Source organism: Castanea sativa, chromosome 1 (genome assembly GCF_040712315.1).
Source record: "Castanea sativa cultivar Marrone di Chiusa Pesio chromosome 1, ASM4071231v1".
Taxonomy (NCBI): domain Eukaryota; kingdom Viridiplantae; phylum Streptophyta; class Magnoliopsida; order Fagales; family Fagaceae; genus Castanea; species Castanea sativa.
In genome coordinates this window covers 58460104-58480099 of record NC_134013.1, presented here as the reverse complement: position 1 = coordinate 58480099, position 19996 = coordinate 58460104, and the positions used below count along the sequence as shown (strand labels likewise).

At 33.6% G+C, this 19996-nt stretch overlaps 1 protein-coding gene across 5 annotated transcripts; it reads left to right on the top strand.

Annotated features, from left to right (window-relative positions):
• Positions 1-13006: 13006 nt before the first annotated feature.
• LOC142621677 (uncharacterized) lies at positions 13007-19847 on the top strand. Of its 5 annotated transcripts, XR_012841828.1 has the most exons (8): positions 13007-13758; positions 13989-14025; positions 14468-14704; positions 14814-14861; positions 18082-18521; positions 18669-18772; positions 19002-19141; positions 19731-19847. XR_012841828.1 is itself a non-coding variant. In XM_075795012.1 (7 exons), the coding sequence occupies exons 1-6, from the start codon at positions 13424-13426 to the stop codon at positions 18739-18741; spliced, it is 1170 nt and encodes a 389-aa protein (XP_075651127.1). In that variant the 5' UTR covers positions 13007-13423; the 3' UTR covers positions 18742-18772; positions 19731-19824. The 5 variants fall into 5 exon arrangements, 4 of the variants coding, with proteins under 4 accessions (XP_075651127.1, XP_075651126.1, XP_075651125.1 ...); XM_075795012.1 differs by lacking the exon at positions 19002-19141 and having other exon boundaries at positions 19731-19824; XM_075795011.1 differs by lacking the exon at positions 19731-19847 and having other exon boundaries at positions 19002-19177.
• The last annotated feature ends 149 nt before the right edge of the window (positions 19848-19996 follow it).

Sequence of the window (19996 nt, the reverse complement as noted above, 5' to 3'; positions counted from 1 at the left end):
CCCACAAACCAGAAATAAAGAGAGATGGGAGCTGAACTGGAGGAAGAAGGGCCCATACCCAAGCAAGACCCAGCCCAAAGAAGAAACGAGATGCAAAGAATGAAGACCCAGTGACTCGTCCACGCCACAAGAGGTTAAGAATGAGCAGCAGAACGTACGGCAATGACCAGACAAACCCCCAAGCAATGGCAAACTCATAAACAACAGACAGGCCACAGACTCACATGAAAGTGGAGCACGCATAAGGCTCAGACACCACCCACTTGTACCCAGCCAATACAGGGGCAGTGGGCCATGAGTCAAAGGTAAAAGAGGGTATGGTCTAGCAGTGGGGAGAAGGGGGAAGTCTATTCTGAGATTCCTGCTCAAGCTCTTTTGGGAAAAATGTTCTGCTGTGATGATATACCACCCAAAAGAGTGAAAGATAAGCTAGAATCACTAGATGTATGTCATAGGAATTAGTAAGAGAGAATACCCAACCTTTATCCGGATGGGAATGCCACGGAAAGCAAAAAAACAAAACAAAACTCTTTTGTTTGAGAATGGAATGTGGCACGGCCAGCATAAGGTAATGTTGACACCCCATTTTACAACCTACATTTAACTTCACATGGAGGGTAAAAGGGTAATTTTACCTTGAAAATATGCATCTTAATTCTGGCTATTAGATCCTTAATCTCATTTCACCAAATTGATCTTGATATTGTAACAATCAAATCAACTGGTCATAGACCTCAATCGGACCATCAGATTGAAAGTTATTATTAAATTAAGTTTTAATGGTCGAGATGCACTATCACAAATTGAGTCTAACTATATGTGATTATGAACAATTGATTCCAATTGGTTATAATTATAATCAATTTAGGATTAAGGACGTGCCATAATTTGATTGGCTAAGATTACATTTTATGGTAAGATTGCACATACTTAATTAATTAGATAGTTAAACATTAATTATTCAATGAGTAATTTGTGCAATTATCTTTTTAATTAGGGTAAATTTAGAACTAATTAAGTCTGAAATGAGAGTTATTGGAGCCTATTAATGTTAATTGGAAACTAATTTGGGACCTATTAATGTTAATTGTGCTGAAATTATTTTCTAACAAATGACATCTGCTCACCATTTTGTTGATATCTCTCAGAATATTTTGAATCTGTGAATAAAGTTACTTTTCTCAAAAATTAGACATCCAGAGCTTCAATTTGAGTATAAGAACAAGACAATTTCGATCAAAATTGAGTAAGATATGATTTTTTAAATTTGGCTCTGCAGGTTGTTACAGTAGCTACGAGAAAACCAGATTTTGCTTACTTCTCATTCCCATCAATCTCTACGTTTAATGCACCAGATTTTCTCAAAGTCTAAAATGAGGTCTAGGTTCATGATTCTTTTTGATCCTTTGTCAACTCTTATTAAAGGATCTTCTATTCATATTTTTTTCATCACTACTATATAAAACCCCCCTCTCCTCCATTTCAAAGCACACAAAAACCCTTCTCTTTTACTCTCTTGAGTTCTAGTGAAGTAGAATAGTTTTGACAGATCTTGGTCTTTTTGAGACTCAAGGTATTGAGTGGGACTCAGTCTCTCTCTCTCCTAACTCTTCTTTTCCTTTACCCTTAGGACATCTACCAAGAGTCTCCTCCTCTACCATATGGATCTTGCATGAAGGTATAATCTATTTCCCTAGCTTGTTTTTTGTGTTGTCATTGTGAGAATTTAAGATTAAAGCATGATGATAATTATTTAAATTCCCTTGAATATGTTTGAATGTTCTTAAATGTTCTTATGTGTTCTTCATATGTTCGTGCATAACACTAGCTTAGATCTTAAATCCACATAAAAGATATGAAAAAGATGTTTGTTTCACAATTTTTTCAAATCCTTGAATCTAAGATATCACCATCCACACACTTTCACTAAATTTTTTTTTAATCCAAATGCAATGCTTAATAAATTGAATTATGGTTTATCACACCACACATTAAATTTAACATGCAAATTGATTGACATATTGGATGCTATGATATGAATGTTGGCCACCATAGTCTAAAATACTGGTTTCACCAGGCATGGTGGGTGCCTAACACCTCCCACCTTATAACATAGCCTCTGAGCTTAGATCAAGGGTTAGTAGATCGAATGTTTATCCATGTAATTTTCAATTCTTATATTGTAAATAGGAAACAAAGCCATGTACTTTATCTTAGATTGTATCTAGGAGTAAAGTCATGTAATTTCCTATGATCAATGTAAATTCAATTTCAAATTAATAAAATGAGAAAATTTTCAATTTTGGTTTTCTTATTCTGTCCAATAATTAAATAAGTGGCGACTCCATTGTAAAATCTTTAATCGAAATGGGTAAATATAATCAGTCGAACTTCTATTTTGAGTGGCAATAACACGACTTCAACCATTCATGTGGATTTGACCCAACACCTAAAAAGGGCCAAGAGCGCAGTCTCTCACAAGTAGTGGTGATGGTTGGGCAGCCGACAGACCAGTGGGTGGTCTGGGAAGGACACCCACACTAGGTTAAAAGTAGTTAAGGGGTAAAACAGTAAAACTCATTACAGCAGGTAGTATAAAAAGACCTTAACTGTGCACAGTGAACGACAGCAAGAAGAGTAGGAAGAACAACGAGAGGCAAGTAGAGAGCAAGGAAAAACAAGTGAGAAAAATAGCAAGAAAGAAAACAACGGAAAATAAGGAAGAAAAAAGGAAATATAATAATAAGAAAGAAAATTAAGAGTATATAAAAATACAGAAGATAAAGAGTAAAACGAGGAAGTAAGAGTGTGATAGGGGCATGCACCAATAGGCTACTCCCTTCTCTCTCTCTCAACAGCCTACTCTCTAGCAAGATTAAAAGATTTCGAGAATAAGCCATTTAGGCCCATTCTTTCAAAGTGGGCAATTTCCATAGCAGGATTTCCCTGTGACTTAAATCTCCTAAGGAACCAAGTACGGTAGACTAACCACTCCTTCTTTTTTTTTTTAATTAATTGATCAAGCATTAACATTACTTCTTTTTTTTTATTATTGTCACTAACATATTTCTGCCATACTCATATCACTGTGCTTTCCTTACTAAGAAAGTGGTTTAATCATTGTCTTTGGTTGGTAGCAAATATATTCTTCTTATTTTATTATATTATGCCCTCCTGCCATAACATTTTTGTGACAGCATCTTTTGTCGTGGACACGTGACCAAGATCTCAGCAAAGGGATCCTAACTTGCACACAAGCTGGCCTGAGGTGAGTTTCAATCAAGACAGTCCCGACTCTCCTACCCCAGAACTATTGGGCCACAATGCGGCAGGAAGTAGTCCATCCAAGAAGTACAGAAGGCCCACCATAAACACCATTAGCATCACGTCATGTAAATTTTACTATCATAAACTACAATGTCTCAATTAATTCCATCATCCAGAACTTTAATATAAATTATGGTCACTTGTATGTTTCAACTTTCAAGTTATTCAACCAATAAAGTCTTTTGTTATCAAATAAGAGATCTGGGATTCAACACTTGTTTATACCCAAAACCAATCGGTGTCTTGGTTTAATGCTAAAAAGCAATCATCAATAGTAGACATTATAGGTTAAAACTATCTAAAAAAGAAATTACATTCACCCATAGGAAATTTCAAAATAATTTTGGGTTAAAACTCTCCCTACTCCAAATTATCAATTTATAAAAATTAATAAATATATAAATATATAAAAATCTAAAATCTCCTTTACTAAAATGAGGAGTATCACCACAGATGAAAAATGCTTAGGATATGCTTAGTAATCTCAAGAAAGGAATATGTTGTTGATCTTATGGAGCTAGATATCGTTTTATTGCAACATGAGTATAGCAAGATTTAAGTTAATAGCATATTTCTAGAGAGAGGATGTTATGGTCAAGATTGGTTGTTGCACAACAAACAGTTACAAAGCACGATTGGTTTATTAACCTTTTTTTTTAGTATTTGATATAGAATTTTATTCTTTCTTAATCTAATAAGTGTAGATGTGTGTAAAACTCATTTCTAAAAAGTTGAACTTCGACCTTTACCCCCTCCTCCCCAATCATAAAACTTGTACTTGTAGATAGACCACCGCCCACCCTTGCGGTAGTTTCTAAACTTATATCATTCTATTATTTATTAACTAACCAATTTCTCAATAACTTTCTTATGGCAAGTACTTTTAGTAATAGTCAAATCTTGACCACTAACTTGTTGCATTAACATTAAACTAGCTGATATAGTTATGGCTTCCCGTTAGCTCAATAAGTAAAATCTCTTGCGGTTGAATAAGAAATATGGAATTTGATCTCTTTTTACACCCAAGACTAATTGGTATCTTAACTTGATGATAAAAAATATTCATCATAGAGCGGACATTATAAGTTTTAAAAACTATTTTATCTAAAAAAAAAAAAAACATAACACTAGCTAGAATCTTGCCTGAACCACTGCACCAATTAATAGCCTGCTGCTGCAAGCTGGCAACTACCTGTTACACTGCATTACATTGCCTACTACTACTGCTGTTGTATCATAGCCAACTACAAAACCAAGACAGATGCTCTTACATTATTTACTTTTATCAAAATCTTGATATTTTGTTTTAAGTTCATATAATTTGTTAACCTGACATTCCTTGGGTGGTAAATTCAAACTTTGAGATTCTAGTTTTTTTTTTTTTTTTTTGGTTTAGAGAAAATTTGGGAAAGAGTTATAAAGGGGGTGTTTGGATTTGTTGTTTCCATAACTCATAACTCTGTTTCCATCACCCATAACTCAAAATATGCGAGTCCCACGAAAAAAAACTTGGTTTGGATTTGTTTCCTGTTTTTGTTTCCATCACTCAATTCTCTAATTTTTAAGTGATGAGTTATGGAAACTGAAAACACATTTTAGGTATTTTCAGTTTCCAAAACTCAGTTTCCAATGGAATTTCGTAATTAAACACACATTCATGGGACCCACGGCAAGAGACAAGTCACGTAAGGCACACCTTTTTCTTTTTCTTTCTTTCTTTCTTCTTCACAGACTCACTCCAACAACCATTTTTTTCTTCTTCTTCATTCTTTTTCTTTCTTTTCTTCTTCACAGAAACACCGAATATACTTTATCAAAAAAAAAAAAAAACACATGGGTACCAATTTTTCAAACCCAGAAAAATCAAACCCATAAACACATGAGTTAGATCATACACACTAACACAGAAACACAAACCCACAAACTATTCACTGACTCCATAGACGCTGTTGCTTCACGATTTCACAAACCCACAAACATCCTCCGTGGCTGCCACCCTCTCCTCTTCCTCACCGCCACCACTTCACGATTTCACGAGCTCGACCTCCCTCGCCGCAGTTGTTCCAGAGAAAGATGAAGGGAAAAAAAAAGGAGAACAGTCACTTCGATTTCATGAGCTCGACCTCCCTCACCGTAGCTGTTCCAGAGAAAAAAAAAAAAAAAGGAGAGAAAAGTTTTCTTTGGGTCAGTGTGTGGGTCTCACAAATCAGTAGAAATAATTGAGTGACATTAAGTGAAAACAGTTGCCAAACGGGTGGGTATTAGGAAATTGGAGTATTTTAAGTGATGAGTGATGAAAATTGAGTGATGAGGGATGAAAAAAAAAAGGTCAAAACTTCTCTTTTAAAACTTAAAAAAATAAATAAATAAAAACTCTAAGCTGCTAGGCAGGCCCAGTAGCCCATGTGATTCAAAGAAACTTGTAATGAGCCATACAACCACTTCAGGAAATTCCCCTAAAGACAAAAACCTACCAAGGGCCCAGCCCTTTTTATTAATGACAGAGGACCCAAAATTTCTTTTATTTCTTTAGACAAAAGCTTAAGCTAGGAATACAAAGGAGGAGAGCATAGTTGAAGATTTCGGCCCAAGTTAAGGATTGGTAGTGCCCGGAGTTTCATTGATTTTTAGTACAGACATTCATAGTGTTCCTTTACAGGCTACAGCTTGGTGATGAATTGGCAAAAAAAGCATTTATTACCCAAAAGATTCATCTTGTGCATGAATCACCAACCCAAGAAGACATTTACAATGTTAGGTTGGGTATTTCGCACAAATTCGGTTCTTATCTTAGAATAACAATGTGATGATTGATAGATTTCCTTTTGTCTTGTTTATTCTGTCTTTACTTCTATTTTCAAATGATCAGAATCCTTCGCATGAGAAATCACTTTCCTAATGCCTTATGGTGCTCATGATTTTGCACCTCTTTCATTTTTCAACAAAAGGCAATAGGCATATTTGGGTAAATTATATATAATTGGAATAGTACTATTACAACATTACACTATTCATTTTCTAGTTGTTTAATTTTTCTTTACGTATCTTTGAGAATGAAAAAAAAAAAAAAAAAAAGTAGATGGTGGTTGCTGTGTACGAAGAAAAAGAAATAATTTTTTTTTTTTTTTTATATTTTAATGTAATGTAGTGTAAAATAGATAATCTGATGTTGAGTGTTTTAAAAAATGAGTAGGTAAAATAGATAATCTGATGTTGAGTGTTTTAAAAAATGAGTAGGTAAAATAGAATAAAGTAGATTCTTATTCTAAAATAGACAATAATATTTGCACAAACTGGTATGAATGCTCTTACTATGGTATTCATATTTTATTATTTTCATAAAAGTATATATATATATATATATCATTAGTTACTAAGTCTTTTATATTCTCGAAGCGTACATGATTATTGTGTGTTGTTACTTGTTACATTTCTAACTATCAAAACCCAGATACCTATATTTGCTTCGAAGCCCATATCTCCTGTCAACTAGTTTAAAGAAAAAATAAGAACATTTATCTTCTTTTTTTTTCTTTTAAAGACCTATGTACGAAGTATAAACACACGCGAACCATGGGCAAGAATGATAGTTGTGGGTATGTGTGTTTTTTTCTTTTTTAAAGCTCAAGAATCAAGATTGATTGGTATATAGTTTATCCAAAAAAAAAAAAATTGATTGGTATAATTGAATTTATTCTATTTTTCTTAGAACTTCATCGATATCAAGACAATATCACCTTTCTCTACTTTATATTTTCTGTTAATAAAAAAAATACTTTATATTTTCTGAGAAAATGTTCTCTAGTTTGTGGGGACTGAAGAAAGCATGAGGAGATGTGATATTATAGAGAATATGGAGTTAGGTTAGGTCTGAATTATGGCCCATGAAAGCTAATGAATGAAATGAAAGATAACTATCATTTTCTTGTACTCTTTAGTGACTATTATGTGGAGCCCTGCATTGACAAGAAATTCTTAAAAACCTTCACCATTAATGTCAAAATGTTGTAGGCATCCAATTGCAATAATGGAGGGTGTTCCTATTTTACTTCTCAAACCTGACCCAAACCCATATGGCCTTAGTTTTTCTAAATTGTCAAAAACCCCACTTGTGACTTTGAGTGGTTGTTGGTATATCAATCTAATTTTTAGTTCTGGACATTGATTTTTTTTTTTTTTTTTTTTGAGGAGCTGAACATTGATATATATTTACCTAATCATTTTACAACTGATGTTTGGAACGTCAAGGTTTCTTGCAAGCACATAACTCTAAGGGAGGAAACAAACAAAGTTAGCTCAATTTTTTCCAGCATATATAGTAAACTCCTAAAAATGAAAGAGAAGTTCTTAGCCTTTAATGTAATCCACAAGTTCAACAATAGGAACTAAATTGTAGTCATAAAAAAAATAAAAAATAAAAAACAAAAGGAACTAAATTTTGTGAGAGTGAAGCAGTAATAATTAATGAGGACAAATAAACAAACATGAAGGTCATCACTCACCACACTATAACTTTTATTGAACGGAATATGTATTCCATTAGGATATATTTGGACAAAAATTATTATTTTGATCCTTACATTTGAGGTCACTATCAATTTGGTCCCTACATTTTAGCAGAAATCAATTTGATCTTTATTATTTTAAATATTGCAAATTTAAAATAACATTAACCCAATTAATTACTGTTAGAATATAAGAATCAAGTTAATAGTGATTCTAGAATATAGGCCAAAATTGTGTTTTTGCCTTAAATTTTATTATCAATCACAAGCCGCTTACTTCGGGTAGAGTTCATATGGCAAAAATAGTCATCAATTGAATTTAACAATTTAATCAAAGTAGGAAAATATTTCTATAAGAATTTTCTAGCGTGCAATTTTGTACATATGCATGGGTACAATTAAAAACAATCAAAATTATACAGCTTAAATTCTATAATTTTTTTAGGATTTGTTAAAATTATACGTGGTATTAACTTACACCATTTTTAAACCATAGATTTTTAAAATATATAGTGTTTTCTCATTATGTATCTAATCTAGAATTTGATTGGATTTAAACTTTTCAATTTTTACATTCAATAATTCACTTGCCACAAAATTTAAAAAAAAAAATAGATAGACACGTGACACAAAATTAGACTCCAATTTAAATCCAATTTAGAATATAATTAGATTTGGACTTTTTGATTTTTACACTCAATAATTCACTCGGCACAAAAATTAAAATTAAATAGGACACGAAATGCACAATTGGACTCCAATTGAAATTCAATTTAGATTCTAATTTAATTTTCTCTAAGTTTTGACTTTTAATATATAGGTTGCCAACACAATTCATGGCCATAATTGCGCTGATCTCAAGTTCAATATCCTAATATGATTATGACTTGTGAGTAAGTCGTTATGCACTTATGCTAATCTAAACCTGTATATTTACTTCCTAAAATAATAAAAAAAATTTAAAAAAAACCCTGTATATTTGGATGAGTTTATTATTTAGTTTTTTTTAATGGTATAGTTATTTAAAGTCTTATTTGTTGACCCTTTTTTTTTTTTTGAGAAACTTATTTTTTGTCTATTGACTCTATTTAAAACTGTATTTTTATAAATTTTATTTTCTTCAAAAATTGTGGAAAGTTATTTTTAAGTCTTCGGTTTAAGTCTTTGCTTGTATTTAATATATAATGTTCACGTGGTTTGAGAATTTATACTCTATTTAAAATGGGAAAAAAATCTCAAAAGATAGCTAATAAATAATCAAATATATTCTTTTTCCTCGCATAAATATTCTAGCAAACTTCTTATCATTTAAATACAATAAATGTTTTGCAATGCATGGTCGTATTAAATACAAGAATATGTACGTCTATACCATACTAAACAATCAAATAAGGTACAGCTAACTGATACAGAATAAAAATTATTATTGCATTAAGTTATATAGACCATGCATAATTATTAATAAACGCACCTCTTTCTCAACAAAAAAAAAAAAGAATAAACGCACCAACCTGGAGTACCACTTTGAATAACATATAATAGAAAAGTATAAAAAATATAAATATAAATATAAAAATCCCAAAATTTTATACTGAATCCCTTTAAAGCCTTTTTTTTTTTTAACATTCGAAAAAAAACCTCTAGACAAATTCACACCCTCAGGTCATTAGTTAGGGGTGGCAAAATTTGACACGACTCGCGAACCCAACACGACACGACACGAAATTAGCAGGTTATGGGTTAAGACTTAACAGGTTCGTGTCATATTCGGGTTAACCCGTTTAATAAATGGGTTGGGTTAGTGTTGAACACATAGAACTCGTTTGACCCGTCTGACCCGTTTAATTAAATGGTATTTTACCAATATACCCTTCAAACTCTAGGTATATAAACTTATTAGTTGTTGTGATTTATTTTTTTTGACATATTGTGATTGATTATTTGTGATATTGGAATATACTTTTATTTTGAATGAAAATTTGTGATGCAGTTACTCGTTAGTTCTGAATTTTATATTAAAAATATTTATTTGTTTGTTTGTCATTAATTTTTATTTTCATTTTGATAAAATCTGATAAACAGGTCGACACGACTGACCCGTTTAATAAATGAGTCGTGTTAGGGTTGAGGAATCTTGACCCGTTTAATAAACATGTCAGGTTAGTGTTGACCTATGTAGTCGAATACTCATGACTTGACCCGACACGCGAACACGAATTGCCACCCCTATCATTAGTTCTCTTAAATATGTGAAGTGAAATGTCTCTCCCTTGAAAGATAGATATACATTTAAATTTTTTTTGGTCCCTAAAATTTATTTATTGAACATTTTTTTATCTCTAAAATTTCAGGTGAGCTCTATTGGTCTTTGAAATTAAAAAAATGAGTGCTATTGATCCATCTGTTAACTTCTATCAATTTCATTGTTTATATGTTTATAAGAACAATTACGTGACATTTTTGTTAATGACATGACAACTTTTATTATTAAAAAAATTACACATGAGAAATTATGTATTAGTTTAGGAAGGCCCATTTCTAGTTGGGTCTTTCCCTAAATCCAAATCAGTATAACATATTCCTAAAACTTTATTTGCAGCTTTTGCCTAGAATCACTATGAAATAACTATAAATTTTACTACATCCAAGCCATTGGTAAAGAGACGTTATGATTATACCTAATTGCACCACTTCCAGGACTATGAGAATTCATAGAGGATTACACCAAAGGTGGTTAGCATGTGTTATGCTCCTAGTGTTCCATATGAATTAAATATAAGTTTAACCATATATTTATAAGTTCTTAGGCATCCTCCCCTTACAAGTCGGTTTCTAAGAGTGAGTTTTACCCATGAGTTTGTAACATTTGGTATCAAAACCAATCACCGCCCTAAGTAATTGGGTGTAGCTCACTGAGTATGGATTCAAATGAGTTGTGGTTTTGTGGTAAGATCTTAGAGGGGACGACTTAGAGGCTAGATTAAAATTATTAATAGGTGAGTGGAGCTGCCAAAAAGAGAAAGTGTTACCATTGGGTCAGTGTCGCTAGAGTGAGCCGTTATGGACATCAGTTGCGGAGCGTGGTGATGTGTTATGACTTATAATCTTAGTGTCCTGCATGTATTAAGGATAAATTTAACCATGTGTTTATATGCTCTTTGGTACCCTCCTCTTGCAAGCCGGTTTTCAATGGTGAGTTCTACCCATGAGTTTGTAACACCATGTTATGAAACACATCGAATTAATTGTGAATCTTTGGAGCTTCAAACAAATTTCACGTATGGTCCAAGCCATTGGAGTTAAAAGCCAAAGAGATTTCTCACCCATTCTCTATAATCTAACCCTTGTCAAATATTCCATATCACCTAATATGAATAATTATATTTTAATAGGATTCAATTAACTTAACTAATAAAGTTTTTTATTATCGAATATGAGATGTGAGATTTAATCATCGCCTTTACCAAAAACCAATTAGTGTATTTTATTTTTCAAGTCTTCTCACTCTTCTAACCTTCAAATGTAGATCAATTTTAGAGAATTCCGTTCTTCCGATTTTGATTTAGGGAACCCAAATAAAAATTAGTCTACCCAAGCTGAAAAGTGATTTTGATGTGTAATTTTTGAAAAATAAAAGTTGTCTAGTTATTAAAAAATATAATGTTATTGCTCAGTTAGAGTCAGGAGTGTTCGCGGTGCGGTTTAGTCAAATCCATAACCACACTACATCTCATTTTTGCGGTTACATATGCGGTGCAATGTGATACGGTTTAGAGTTTATCCAAAATCATAACCACACCGCACTTCATTTTTGCGGTCACATGTGCAGTATGGTGTATAAGATGGGATTTGAAGTTGGTATATTTTTCAAAATTTTGGCTCTTCTTACCCAATCTAAAACTGATTTTTCCCTTTGTTTTGGACAAAGTTTTAAACTATTGAGCTTTTTTTTTTTTTTTCAAATTTGGGTTGGCTTTCCTAATCAATACTTGTTAGGGTTATTAAATTATATATATATTTTGAAAAGTATTAAACTGTTAATAATATATTTAATATTAAAAAATAAATATATTAATATATAGAGAGGGTGCGGTGCAGTGTGGTTATGTCATTTTGCGGGTGGTTTTGATACAGTTTTTGGAGTCCAAATCTTCTGTCCCATTTTTCTTGCTTCACTCTATACTCCACCAATAAAAACTTGTCACGTGTTCACCTAATTAATTAAATACTATCATTATTGACTTATTAATGCTACCGTTATTAATTAATAGTAATATTTAATTAATTAGGTGAACACGTGACAAGTTTTTATTGGTGGAGTATAGAGTGGAACAGGAAAAGTTGGACAGAAGATTTAGACTCTGGTTTTTGCGATTTGGTGAACACCACATGTAGGTAAATAAATTAATGGAAGTTGATAGGGTGATTAATATAGCTCATTTTTCAAACTTTAAGGGACTAATATGTAAACTTTAGGAATTATACATAGTATTTTGGCAAAAAAAGAAGGTAGTTAATTTCTTTTGATATTCACATCTAAACTTTTGAAAGTTCATATCTTTCCACATTATTATTCAAATGGACAAAATTTAAGTACGTGTATTTTAGGTGCTCTTAAAATTCTTAAAGAATAACATCTAAGTATTGTATCCAAATTTTGCCCTATTTTAATATAGGCAAAAATAAATTTTAGTTCCTCTTATATATAATTAGATATTTGGGTAAAAATATTATATTTTTTTTATAATAATAACTAAACATGAGATTCCAAAATGATATATTCATAAAAAAAAAAAAAAAAGATTCCAACATGATATTTGTTGTGTAGTATCGTGTATTGTTTTTTCTTTTTGGGTAGTACAGTGTATTGTTATGTGATTTGTTGTACGGTAGAGTGTATTGTTGATAAATGTAAAGCTGGCACTTAGGACACGTGGATAGTGAAAAAAAAGCCATAGGCTACAATTGTTGTTGTTTTTTTTGTTGTTGAGAAAACCATAGGCTACAGTTGTTACCAAAAAAAAAAATCCATAGGGCTAATCCTCCATTTATAATTTAATTAATGGCATCACTGAAGCTTTTCCCTACAAGGACACGTGGATAGGCAGCCCCCCCCATGTCTTGTTGTTGTAATAGTTGCTACTAACATCACCATCACCCTCACTGTCACTCACAGGCAATCACTACTCATCCCCACCTCACCTCCCCTCCCCTCCCCAAATTTATTCAATAAATTTCCACACGTGCCTGCTCTCAATTTCCACGCCGGAATTTCCTCCTCGCTCTCTCTCTCTCTCTCTCTCTCTCTCTCTACTTGTTACTTCTGCTATTTGCCTCTTACAAGTCACAAGTCACATAATCCACAACTCAATTTCTCCAAAACCTAGAAAATGATACCAAAAACAAACTACCTTCAAAATTGAATCTAACTCTCACACGTTTTCCTTAAATTGAATCTAAATTTCAGTTTTTACCACCAAAACTGCATCTGGGTCACTCTTAAATTCCGCAATAAATATATCTATATCTATATATTTTTTCAAATTTTTTTTTTTTTTTGAAAATTTGAAAGTTGTGGGGTTGTGTAAATAATGGGGGCGATGACGTCATCGATGGCGGCGAAGTTCGCGTTTTTTCCGCCGAGTCCGCCGTCGTATGAGGTGGCGGAGGAGGAGGGTGGGGTCGGTGGTGGTGGAGGAGGAGTGAAGCTGAAGCTGAGGATGACGGGAGGAGTGGAGAGTAGGAGGGAAAACGGCGACGTGTTGAGGCTGAAAACGAAGAGAGGGAACGAGGTGGTGGCGGTGTACATAAGGAACCCATCGGCGTCACTGACGGTGCTTCACTCGCATGGCAACGCAGCTGATCTGGGTCAGATGTATGACTTGTTCACTGAACTCAGTATTCACCTCCGAGTCAACTTCATGGGGTCTCTCTCTCTCTCTCTCTTCCTAATTTAAAAAAAAAAAAAAAATTTATCCTTTTTACATGCATATATATTGGGGGTAAATTACACTAGCACCCCCGAAATATATTGAAAATTAGATAATTTTTCGGTGGTTGTTGATTTTTTTTAGTTTTTTACATGCTTATATGAATATGGTTTTTTTTTTTTTTTTTTTTTTTTTAAAATTTTAATTTGTGTGTGTTGTGTTGTAGGTATGATTATTCAGGGTACGGGCAATCGTCTGGGAAGGTATGTGATTTTGTATTTTTATTTTATTTTGGTATTCTGTTTGGATTGGATTCTGGTAAAGTTTTGGTCTTTATTTTTGTTTTATATATTTGGTTTTATTTTTGTTCTGGTAAAGTTTTGGTTTTTGGTTTTTGGTTTTTGGTTTTTGGTTTTTTTTGCCTTTTTCAAAGTAACTTTCTGTGCAATTTCTTGTCGGCCAAAAAAATTTGTAGTTTGCTTTTGTTATATGGGACCCAAAAAGGATTAAAACTTTTTCTACACTGAACTTTATATTACCTCTTTGGAATATTCAAGCTTTGGATTTTTTTTTTTTTTTCAGTAGTGGAAGTTTTAAAAACCCAAAGATGGAAGATTTTAATTAGTTCCAAATTAGATTGATTTAGAATTTGTTGTTAAATTAAGATGGGAGATGACTGAGTTATTATGTGCTTTACTGGAACAGCCCAGTGAGCAGAACACATACTCAGACATAGAAGCCGCATATAGATGCCTGGTGGAGAAGTATGGCACAAAAGAGGAAGATATTATTTTGTATGGGCAATCAGTTGGTAGTGGGCCCACTTTAGATTTGGCTACTCGGTTACCGAATTTGAGGGCTGTAATTCTCCACAGTCCGATCATGTCTGGCCTCCGGGTCATGTATCCGGTGAAGAGGACATACTGGTTTGACATTTATAAGGTTGATTTTTTTTTTTTTTAATGTAGAATTATATAATCTTAATGTTGAATTGTTTACACTGTTTCAAAATTTGACCTCATAAATGTTTTTTTGCTTGTTTGTGGTGCAGAATATTGATAAAATACCCCTTGTCAAATGTCCAGTTCTGGTAATTCATGTGAGTATTTTCCAATTTCTTTATTTTAGTAAGATGTTTGTAAAACTAAAATGGCATGCTAGAGCCTAGTTTAGTATAGCTTGACGGAAAATCAGACTATAGAAGTTAGTCTCTGCACTGGTTGATTGGTCCATCATCTATCTGCTTCAAATTTTTCTAGTTCTGGCATCTTCATTACTGGATTTTATAGTATAGAACAAGGGGTTATGTGGTTGCACTCAGTATGTAACATGTTGACTTTACGCTATATCAAAAGAAACATGAAATACGGAATTCTTTGTGATTAGGATGGAATTTAATAGCTATGGATAACTCTATACCTCTTTCATTTTGGTGAAATTTATCAAAGACGTTGAAAATTTCACCAGAAATCATAGGTAGGGGTGTTCATCGATCAGTTTTGGTTGATGTTAAAGCCAGTTTTCAATGGAACCTACATCTTTGTCTTGTGATAGTTGATAATTGACACCAATTGACATGGTTAGATAACTGAACTTAATTGACACTGATGAAAAATTTCTTCTCTATTGTTTACTGTTTATGTTTTTCTGTGTTCATCATCATGAACACCTTGTATGTTTCTTTCTTATTTCATTAATAATAGTTCTCGTATTACCTATCAAAAAAAAAAAAAAGCAGTTTGGTCAATCTGTTTTTAAGCAAACAATGATTACTGACAAATGAAATATGTGGGGAGATGAAAAAACAAAGAGGAACTGGGGCCATTTCATCTGTAGAGGAACTTGGAGTGCTCATGGCAGAGAAGGAAGAGATCAAAATGATGGCGCGTAAGGAGCGTGTCTGCCTCAGTTGCAAGGGTAGGGGTTTGCAAGGGAGAGAGGGAGATAGGGGCAGTGAGGTGTCCTGTGTCAGAAGGGGGTTTGGCATTTATTATTGGTGATAAATTGAGGGGGTCATGAGAGGTTTTAGTGTGCGAGAGTGAGAGAGAGGTGACAATGAAAACTAATAGGTGAGGAAAAGAGGAAGAAATGCTGTAGTTAGGCATTCAAAACTGGATTATTATGATTTCTTTACAGGTGCACAGTGAAGCTAATACTTTTTCAAGCAATAGAAAAATAAAAGTTCCTAGTGAAACTTGTGGTAGTTAATTGAATCTTGCCAAATGTTCATCATGTATAAATGAGTTCTTAGCTATTAAATTTATAATAGCATAGGTAGGTTTTACTGGCTAGAGGTGTGTCCAAAGGGCTCTTTTTTAAAAGGTTTCCTACATTATCTAAAAAAAACATAGCATAGGTAGGTTATGTGTCAGTAACTGATAAGAAGTTGTGAGTTTAGTGGGTCTTTAGTTAAGGAAATCTGACTTTGATGGAGGGAGCTCAACCGAAATTATTTTGGAATTTAATATTTCAGATTTCCATTTATGTTATGGGATTGGATTACATTAAATTTTCATTAAAAATTTTTTTGGATTCAGATAGGGATCAAGTTTCATGTTTTAAGATAGGGATAATATTTAAAATTATGTTCAGTGAAAGTTTTATGGGACATGAACGTTTGTAATCCTGGAAGCACTATAAAAATGCTCCACATGGTGTTTTTTAAATCAGATTTGTGAGAAATTTCTTTTATCTGTATGGTGGTGATTCCAGGCAACCCTTAGGTGGTGAAGCTTAAGGTTTTCAGGCTGCTCTAGGTAGTGAACCCTAGACTGTCTTGCATCATTGCATTAGAATTACACATGGCAGGTGTGCAGACCACGAAACCTTTATCAGCATGCTTTTGCTGTTGTGTGACAGACTGTTGGTTTTGAAAGCCATAAAACTGCATGCAGACCTGGTCGTATCAGTATCTCTCTTCTATCTACTGAACAGAACTGAATCTCTTAAAATGCTGACTGAATCTGTCTGAAATCATTGGTTTAGTCAGTGTTTTCCATCTGGAATCTTTGGTTTTTGTCAGTGTTTTCAGTTAACTTGGTCTTATGTACAGCGCTACCCAAATGATCACTGCTAGTTTCTGCCTTTTTTGTCATGTTGTGGTCAATCACATACATGTCATTGTTTATGTCCTGACAAAGCTCCAACATCCCAAAGAGTTATGTAAATAGACATCACATGTATGTAGATTACTCCATAGCAGCAGCATAAATTCACCAGGTGTCCAGGACTCAAGTTTTTATGTCTATCACATTATTAGGGAGAAGGCCACTCATTTGAAATATTCTTCTTGCTGAAGGGTCTGAAGTGTTTCCACTCTAGCATTTTGCTACTAAAAGCCCAGAACAATTATTTATTGGGTTATCTTAAACTCATGTTTTGGAAATTCTTTGTTACTTCCACAAGAATATAAAGGTGAATTAAGGATTTTTTGGCTGTTTTACTTGGTGGTCTCCCCCTTTTTTGATAATTGATAATTGGGGGGTGGTGTGGGGGGGGGGATGAGGGGATTTGAACCTTTGATGTTTCTACTGGAATCACCACGATGTCCGCCCCTTAGGATGCTAGAGGATAAGTGGAAGCAAGGATGAGTGCAAGAGTTCAAGATCAGTAATTTTATGTGGATACATAGTCCAAAGTTTCTCTAGAGGATTGAAAGGTGCTTTTATGTCCAAGTTTAATATATTTTTGAGTATAATACATGTACATTTACAACTTCACATGAACAATAGCATTAAACATAAACAACTATGGTGACATGTAAATTATATTTTTTGGTGGTCACAAATTAAAATTTCAAGTGATGACTGATGAGATAGTGAGGGAATGTGATACTGCCTTTGACCAGGTGAATCACATATTTTATGCCCCATAAGTTTGATCTGTGGCTTACAGAGCAATTTGTCCCCTAATGCTATGGATTTCCTATCTCAGTTGCCACTTCTGTAGAAGAGCGATTTCGATGCCTTTAAAGATTATACATCACTTGAGGTGGATGTAGGCGCAGATGTTCTTGGATGCTAGCTTCCACCCATTGTGGGTATAAAGATCATGATGTGGTTCATGCATGCTTGTCTCATTGTATTAAATGTCTTACTATGATCTTAATTGGCGCACATGATTGATATAAGTTCAAGTACCCATTTTATAATTGATAGGTATCTATCACCATATACGTTGGTTAGCTGCCTTTCTTCACTAACTGAAACTCTCATAGCATCTGAACCTTGAAAGTAAGGTATCATGCAACATTGGCTCAAGTAATTAGAAGAATGCTCATTTACCAAGCTGTTTTGCTCTGTGTTTGCCCTTTCTTGCAGGGAACTGCTGACGATGTTGTTGATTGGTCCCATGGTAGGAAACTTTGGCAGCTCTGTAAAGAGAAGTATGAACCATTATGGATTAAAGGAGGGAATCATTGTGACTTGGAGCTTTTCCCACAATACATAAAGCATCTCAAGAAATTCATATCAGCCATTGAGAAATCACCACATGTGAGAAATGGATCTGGGCCAATTACAGATCAACTAGAAAATCCCAGGAACAGCACAGATTGTAGAGAGAAATCCAGATCCAGCACAGATCATAGAGAGGAGAGGTCTCGACCGAGTACTGACCAGAGAGAAAAGCCAAGGCTGAGCACAGACCGTAGAGAGAAATCAAGAACCAGTAGTGATAAGAGAGAGAAATCAAGAAAGAGCATTGATCGGTCTATTAAAGTTCACAATGCTGTGGACCAGCCGGAGAAACCAAGGAACAGGTTAGCTATAATTTTGACTGGATAGTATTGTTATTTACCCATTTATGCTTCCTTTTTAAAACAAAGCTTGTCCAATGTGGTGTGCATAATTGCATATATATTCAATATCTGGTTTTCCTCACTGTTGGAATTGCGTTGTGGTGGCAGCTTTGGGGGCATCGTGAGATCGGTCCGATTATGCAATATTGATTGTTTCAAGCCCACAGCTACTAATTTATGAAGAAGATATCGGATAAGCCTACATATTGAAGGTTGTATTTCACTTGAATTTCTATTCATTTGATTGGTCAATTGGGGTTGTTTGGGTGATAGAAATGCGTTGTTGTTTCTTATCCACTTTCTAGAAGAAAAATAGGAAATTAATTTAACAAGAAAAATCATACGTCTCATTTGATTGTTAATACTGATTAATAAATCTGATCTCTCTCTCTCTCTCTCATGTGATAGTTTTTGTTATTTATCAACTTTGTATCTGTTCAGGATGTCTTGTCGCAGTTAGTCTAGGTTTCCAAACCAAATGGAAGTTGACAACAATTTATGGAGAGTAAAATGGCTTGAGAACCAGGAATATATATATATGGGCAAAAGTGAGCCAATAACTTGCTTACTTGAACTGCAAGGTTAGGTTATGAGTAACTTAATTACAGTTCTTTACATATTATACCTCAAATTTCTATCTTTTTTTTTTTTAATATAACGATGGTTACAAGGCTCTTGGCAAGTTTCTCAATTAAATAAAAATGTGTATATATTGAGCAATGTAGTATAAACATCTATATTTTTCAGGACGATTAGAGCTCGTTTGATAATGTTGTTCTAGTAACATTATTTAAGTTTTTTGAAAATACGTGTGGGTGAAAAAGTGTTGTAAAAATATGTGTTGTGTTGTTTAAACAACGAAAATTGTTGTTTAAATACCCCTTACTAAACACCCCTTAAATTCAATGCAATCAAGAGTTGGAATTTCATTAAGGGAACATAAGTCACAACATCTAAAAAACTTTATTTAAGTTTTACCTTTTTTATTTGTAAAATTTATGAGTTAAACCTGACACATTTTCATCAATTCATGTCAATCAATTCCGATTGAAGTATCTTTTAACTTTCATTTAAGACCCTGGCGCCAAAATGGCAGAATTAAAAAAGAAAAAAGAAAAAAAGGGTTAATTGTTTGCTCCAGCGATTCATTATTCTGATTCTTGCAAACAGGGACCCTGCCTGTGAGGGCTGGTAATGCTCATGGTAATCGGCACTGATGGGCTACCATGGCTTGAATCTTTTGTGAATGCAATATCTGATCAAATGAATATGTTTCTCATTCCTTCCTCTCCAACTTTAGGTTTACTGCAATTTCTGATCGGTTCACTCCAAGAGGGTGCTGGGACCCTTATCTGTCAGCAAATATTGTTGTTTAATGTCAAAGTAGCTACCATTCGAGATTAGAAGCACGGTGGAAATTTTATTGGCTCAATCAA